This window comes from Helobdella robusta (assembly GCF_000326865.2).
Source record: "Helobdella robusta unplaced genomic scaffold HELROscaffold_34, whole genome shotgun sequence".
Lineage (NCBI taxonomy): Eukaryota > Metazoa > Annelida > Clitellata > Rhynchobdellida > Glossiphoniidae > Helobdella > Helobdella robusta.
Window position 1 is genome coordinate 1019472 of NW_008704659.1, and position 7500 is coordinate 1026971.

Here is a 7500-nt window from a genome sequence, read left to right on the forward strand (position 1 = left end):
TCATCTTCGTCTTATACAGCATAAAATAAAATGGGCAAAACTAATCAGTGTCAAAATAAAACTAGTATTATTATTATTATTAATATTATTATTATTATAATTATTATTATTGAGTATTGTTATGTATGTAATGAATTGTTGCCTAAGAAATTGATTTATAGACTTATTTGTTGTTAGTCAAACAAGCAAGAACTGCCTGTAGCACGTAACGTATGAAATATAATAACCAACATCAGCCATTATAGACTTGCTTACTTGAGCAGTTTATAAATATAATTTGCTCATTTTGAGGGATCATAATTAAATAATTCTATATATATACATATATATATATATATATATATATATATATATGTATAAATAACCACATAATTATACACACACACACTCACACACACACACACAATCAGAAAAACAAACACACACACTCACTCACTCAAAGATACACACATGTTGATTATTTTAAGAAAAAATTTCAGAAAAACTTTATTAAAAGGAGATGACTTGAAAAACTCAGTTGAAAAAGCACTAGATAAACAATAAAAAATAATATTAATAATAATGATATGTATACACATACGAACGTACCTTCATAATCTCAACTTTAGTCAGTCCATAATTTTGGACCATCTGGTTGATGATCATAGGACAGAGAGGCACATCACTGGTCACTAGGGGGTCCAGAGACATTTCAATCAAACGGTCATACTCCGGATCGTCCCCACCCAACTTCATCCATTCGTGGGATATTATATCCTTCATTGATATCCTCTTGCTTACGTCAGTGCATAGTAGACGGCGAATTAATTTTTCACATTCTACGGGGAGAAGTTTTGGTTTCATTTTTTGATAATTTTTGATTAGATTTAGTAAGTCCTTTTTCACTTATATGTTTGTTCAGTATTCATTCGTTCGTTCGTTCATTCATTCATTTATTCATTCATTCTTTCGTTCGTTCGTTCTTTCGTTCGTTCGTTCATCAATTCGCTCAAACACTCATTTGCAACTTATTATTTTAGACACTTGAAATTTTATTTTCAAGCCTTTCATTCCAACTCTCTGCATAATATTTGCACAATTAAAGGACTACGTATGTCCATCAATGTATCAGATAAAAAAATGTAAGTATATATATATATATATACTCCTATATGTATATATATATATATACTCCTATATGTAAGTATATATATATATATACTCCTATATGTTAAAACCAAAACAACCAACTCCTATATGTTAACTCCTATATGTATGTGTGTGTGTGTGTGTGTGTGTGTGTGTGTGTGTGTGTGTGTGTGTGTGTCCGTATATATATATATATGTATGTATTGAATTAAGACTGTCAGAAATACAATTATCAATGAAAATCACAGCATGTTCGGCGTTAGTTAGCTTCCTGTCTAATTTTTCGATTTCTCCAACGGTTGATCGTAAATCATTCTCAAGTTTCTCGATTTCAAAACCAAAATTTTTATTTATTTTAAGCATGGTGGAACATTCAAACACGATATAGCAAAAGCTTTTTTCGGTATTTTTCCTATACCATCTTCGGTGTTCGAACTGATAACGTTGTGTATGTGGCCAGATCAGATGTTCAATAATATACTGTCTTAATAATATATACGATACATCATATTAGATTCTTGTTTGAAAAATGTAACCTCATAAATGAATTTTTATGAAAATGTTAAGTACACTCAAGCAAGAATTTAAAGTACCATTTTAGTACATACACACACACATACATAGACACACATACATACACACACACACACACACTTACATACATACTTAAACATAAACACACACACACACAAAGGCACGTACATAAACATACAATCACAGACAAGCACACAAAGGTAATATTTAAAAGTTTATGAAGTAGTTACAGAAAAATATCTTCTTTTTTACTTATTTGTAAAAAAATACTATCACCAGCTACCAATACTACTACCGCTGCTACTACAACTACTACTACTACTACTACTACCACCACCACTACTGCTACTACCACACCACTACTACTACTACTACACCTCTACTACTATTATTACTAATACTACTACTGCCACAGTAGCAACAACAACAACAACCATTAATAATAATAATGATAATAATAATAATAATTAAAAATAAGAACACTATTAACCAAACCTGTTGACATAAAAAATGGCACCCGAAACTTTCCCGCCAAAATGCTGCTTCTCAACTCTTGGAGTGTCTTTCCGTCAAATGGTAGACTACCGACAACCAGTACATATAACACAATACCCAGACTCTGTATGTGTATGTGTGTGTTTGCATGTGTTTGTGTGTATTTGTGTGTGTGTATGTGTGTGTTTATGTGTAACTTTAATTTTAGAGATTTTCATGTTAAAGTAAATTGAACAATTTCAGTTTTGCAGCATCTCTTTTTGCTAATTATGTTATATAGTGTTTTGTTTATTTCTGATCATATTACGTTATGGTTTTTTTTTTTTTTTTTTTTTTTTTTTTGGAGGTGGCCATACAAGCATTGCTTCAGGTCTCCATTAATAAAATTGTGTTAAATTGTGTTATGTTTGTGTGTGTGTGTTTGTGTGGGTATGAATGCTTGTTAGCAGTGTGAATGTGTTTGTATATCTGTGATTGCTTGTGTAAAAAAAATTTAATTAGCGTGAAGTATAACAAAATTTAAGGCAAGGTTAATTTTAACAACCTCAACATCAGCATCAACAACAGAATCGACAACAAACATCAACAATAACATCAACAGCTACATCAACAACAACATCAACAACAACACTAATGACAAAATCAACAACAAACCCAAATATCAACTTTGGGTCCATCGTACTCCTTCCCTTCAAAAAGTTCTGGGGCCGCGTATGGGGGACTGCCACAGTGGGTCCTCAGTAACTCTCCCGGTTTGGAGATGTTACTGAAGCCAAAATCTTCACAGAAAAATGTTTATTATCATTTTTTTAAATCGTCATCAACGTCATCATCATCGTCGTCACCATCACCGGAAGCATCTTTATGGCTCTTAAAACTACTATCATCATCAAAACGAAACGAAACGAAACGAAACATCATTACTACAACTTATCCTCCACTTTTAAATTGAAATCAGAATCCAGCAGAGGACTTTCAGCTTTCAAAACTACAATCCCCACATCAATTGTCTTCATCGTAACCATTATCATCGCCAACATCATCATCATCATCAACATCATCATCACCATCATCATCAACATCTTCATAATCATCATCATCACCATCATCATCACCACCACCATCATCATCATCATCTCCACCACCAGAGACATCATTACCAAAACTTACCGGCGACTTTTACATTGAGACCGCTATCTAGAAGGAGGTTTTCAGCCTTCAGGTCGCGATGGACCACATTCATCTTGTGGCAGTATGAGACAGCAGACACGATCTGTTTGAACTTTTTCCGCGCCTCCTTCTCATTCATGCGTCCGTGTGCCACAATGTGGTCTGGTGAAAGTTGATGGAGAACGATGGTGAAGATGAAAGGGATGGTGGTGGAGATGATAGAGATGGTGGTGGAGATGGTGGTGAAGATGGTGATGGGAATGATGTTGATTTTGTTGTTGTTGTTGTTGTGGTTTGTTTGGCGTTGTTGATGTAATTGTTGATGCTGTTGTAAATAGAGGCTAAAGATCACATGTCAAATGTTGCTGTTAATGTTGTAGTATGGTCTGATGGCTGATGTTATCGACATTACCAAATTTAAGATAGCATCAATAGTTACATCAGCATTACTAACATTAACAACAACAACATTAACAGCAACATCAACAACAACAAAATCAACAACAACATCAACATCATCAACGAACCAAATATTTCTCCACCACTGGCATACTCTGTCACTAAATAAATGAGCTTCTCTGTTTGCATTACCTTGAAGTAATAATAAAAATATATTTGATAAAAATGAAAAAGAAAGTCAGAGGGAAAGAGAAAGAGAGAGAAAGAGAGAGAAAGTGAAAAAGAAAGAGAGAGAGAGAGAGAGAGAAGAAAAAGAAAAAAGTTTGAAAGTTTCATATTGATTTATAGTAACATTTTAGAAAGTTAAATAAAAGTGCGTGTCTATGTGTGAATGTGTGTGTAAGTACGTCCTTGTAAAAAAAAGAGAGATAGAAAGAGAGAAAGAGAGAGAGGAGAGAGAGAGAGAGAGAGAAAGAGAGATGAAAAAAAGAAGAAAAGAAGGAAAGATAGTTATGGAGGAAAAAGGATAGTTTCGTATTTTTCTGAAATTTCAAAAATTTTTATTGAAAATAGCAAACTGCGTTTGATGCAGCCAAGTTTAATTGGTAGAACTTGCTGAGTTGCCAACTCAACCGGATGATAAATAACATGAATAAAATTAAATGGTCGTTCAACGAGAAACAACGATTGCATGTATGTATGTATGTTTGTATGTATTTATGTTTGTATGTGCGTATGTGTGTATGTATATGTGTGTGTGTGTATGTATGTATGTTTGTATTTCATTTCATTTCAAAGTTTTATTCATAATCAACAACATATCAAATAAGTGAATAAAAGTTATGAAGTTGAATATGCGGAGACCGAATAAGACTGTTTGTCTTGTGGTGGTCACCGCAGGTAGATACATGAATAGTTAATGAAATAAAATAAGGAAAATAACTGAAGCAGAAATATAATTAAAGATAAATAAGTGAATGTTCGTGTCATACATATATAGACATATAACTATGTAAATGATTCGCTCAGTACATATATAAACACATAAATGTTTAACCATTCATAAAGACCATTCATCCGCATCATTTGTTCTAACGTATTCTTAATATAGTATTAGGTGGTGGAGTCGAGATCCAGTGAATTTTGCACGGAATTTTGACTTGAAATGTTGTAGGTTTATGATGGCTCTTAGATGGGGAGATACAAGTTCTATCCAAATTTTAGGACCTGTTATTTTTATGCTTGTCTGGATTAATTTGAGGCGAGTTTTGTAGATAAGGAAGAGAGGGGTGTGTCTAGTGGTTGTAGATTGAACGGAATTACTTAATGTGTAGAAGTAGATAAAGTGAGGTGGGAGAAGATTGTTGATAAATTTAAAAACGAATAAAGCAGAGTAGTAAAGACAGATGAAGTTAAGTGGTAAAATTTTTTTTGCTAGGAAGAAGGGTTTAGTATGAGAATCGGGTTTGAGGTTAAAAATTAAACGTATTGATCTTTTTTGGGAGAGTATTAGGTTATTCAGGTGGCTTTTTGGACTATTTCCCCATAGTGTGATGCAGTAGGTTAGATAAGGGTACATGAATGTGTAATAAAGCGTGTGTAGGGCAAAAAGAGAGAGTTTATATTTGATTTTGTAGAAGATGCCTGTGAGTTTGTTGATTTTGTCTGAGGTAGTTTGTAGGTGAGAATTCCATGAAAGATTTTCTGTGATGGTGATTCCAAGAAATTTGGTAGACAGGGTGCGGCTTATAGGAACACCATTAATTAATAGGTTTAGGTTAGGAGCTTGGTTGGTGAGTATTTTTGGGCCAAAAATAATGTATGCACATTTCGAATAATTTATGAATAGTTTGTTATTGGATAACCAGTTAGAGTATTTTTGGAGTTCAAGATTGATATGTTCAGAGCAATCTGGTAGGTTGTTGGAAGTAAAAAGAAGGTTGGTGTCGTCTGCGAACAATACGCATTTGGTTGAGGGCGAAACATTGCAGAGGTCATTTATGTAGATAAAAATAGAAGGGGTCCTAGTATGGATCCTTGTGGTACCCCGTGATGAATAGGAGCGTGCTTTGAATTGATGTTGTCCATGGAAACATATTGTGTCCGTGATGAAAGATAGCTTCTCATCCAGTTGTGAGCTGTGCCTCTTACTCCGTAATGATGTAGTTTGGATAGGAGTATTTTGTGATCGATGACATCGAAGGCTTTGGATAAGTCCAGGAAAATGCCAATAGAAAGATTTTTGTTATCCATTTCATTTAGTATGTGCTGAGTGAAGTCAAGAATAGCAAGCTCAGTTGAGTGGTTGGGTCTGAATCCGTATTGGTTATTGCAGATAGTATTGTTGGAGCAGAAGAAATTAGAGAGTCTTTTAAAGAAAAGTTTTTCAAGAATTTTTGACAGCGGGGAAAGAATAGAGATGGGTCTGTAGTTGTTAATTTTATCTTTGTTTCCTTTCTTGAATACTGGTATGATTTTGGCTATTTTAAATGAGTCAGGAAAGATTTCAGTGCTTAGTGATAAGTTGAAGATATGATTAAGTGGTGATATGATAGAAAAAATTATGCTTTTGATAAGGAACATGTTGAGTTCATCGTCTGCATAGCTCTTTTTGTTTTTCAAGATATTAACAGTAGTTAATATTTCTTGTTCAGTAACAGGATATTGACAAATGGAATGGGGTGTGGATGGGCTCATAAAATCTGTAGGACTACCATAGCTGGGAGGTTGGTTTGAGAGTAGTTGGCTAGCGATGTTTGCAAAGTGGGTGTTGAGAAAGTCACAAATTTCTTGTTTATTTTCAATTGCTTGGTTGTTGATAGTTAGTTTGGTGATTGATGAGTTAGGAGGTTGCTTGTTTAGAATTTCTTTGATAGTGTTCCATTTTTGTCCAACATTGTTATGTGCGTCTTCAAGTTTGTTAGAGAAGTAGTCTCATTCAGTTTTTCGTTTAATAGATGTGAACATGTTTCTGAAGCTTTTGTAGGTGGCAATGTTGGGGGTGGTTGGATATTTAAGACTTATGATGTATAGTTTGTTTTTCTTTTTTGCAAGACTTAGAATGTTGTCATTGATCCAGCATTTTTTCTTTTTGTTTTTGACAGGACGGAGGGGGGCAAAAGTGTCTAGAGAGTGAGTTAAGATAGTATTCAAAACAGAGCAGCAGTCGTTGACATTTTTTAGAGAAGTCAAAAAATTCCAGTTGTAGTTCGATAAGAAATTGTTAATGTTGTTTATAGATTCTTCAGTTAGGTTTCTGAAGTGCTTAATAGGGGCATGGTTTGAGATTTCTGATTTGGAAGAGATGGCGAATATAGGGAAATGGTCAGATATGTCAGACAGAATTATTCCAGATAAGTGAGAAGTTAGGGTGTTAGTAAAGATATTGTCGATGAGTGAGCAAGAAGAAGTTGAGATGCGAGTAGAGGAGGTTATAAGAGGTAAGAAGTTGTATGATGATAGTAGGTTAGAGAAGTCAGTAACGACGTTGTCACTGTTGAGTTTATCGAGGTCAAGGTTAAAATCGCCAATTAAATAGCTCTTTATGTGTGGCTTGAATGTGGGTAAAATAAGTTCGAGCTTTTGGATTAAGATATAAGGGTCAGTGTTGGGGGGTCTATATACTGCTAAAATATTTACGTATGAGTTGTTTAATTTTAAATTGACACCAAGAAGGTCAATAATGGTATCGTTCAGAAGCAAATTGTTTATCATAGAAAATTCAATGCCTGATCTGATGAAGATTCCGACTCCACCACCTATTCTGTCAGACCT

The 7500-nt window shown here is 34.1% G+C and overlaps 2 protein-coding genes across 2 annotated transcripts in view; both read right to left on the minus strand.

Moving 5' to 3' along the window:
• The window catches only part of HELRODRAFT_192553 (hypothetical protein), a gene marked incomplete at its 5' end in the record, with an annotated part of 6584 nt that extends 5741 nt beyond the window's left edge, over positions 1–843 (minus strand). Inside the window, one exon of the mRNA XM_009023016.1 lies at positions 589–843. Coding sequence (XP_009021264.1) covers positions 589–843 — 255 coding nt within the window. The remainder of the gene's footprint in view (positions 1–588) is intronic.
• HELRODRAFT_131017 (hypothetical protein) overlaps positions 727–7500 on the minus strand; it is a gene marked incomplete at both ends in the record, with an annotated part of 12973 nt that continues 6199 nt past the window's right edge. Inside the window, 5 exons of the mRNA XM_009023017.1 lie at positions 727–818; positions 2158–2281; positions 2812–2936; positions 3328–3489; positions 3855–3918. Coding sequence (XP_009021265.1) covers positions 727–818; positions 2158–2281; positions 2812–2936; positions 3328–3489; positions 3855–3918 — 567 coding nt within the window. The remainder of the gene's footprint in view (positions 819–2157; positions 2282–2811; positions 2937–3327; positions 3490–3854; positions 3919–7500) is intronic.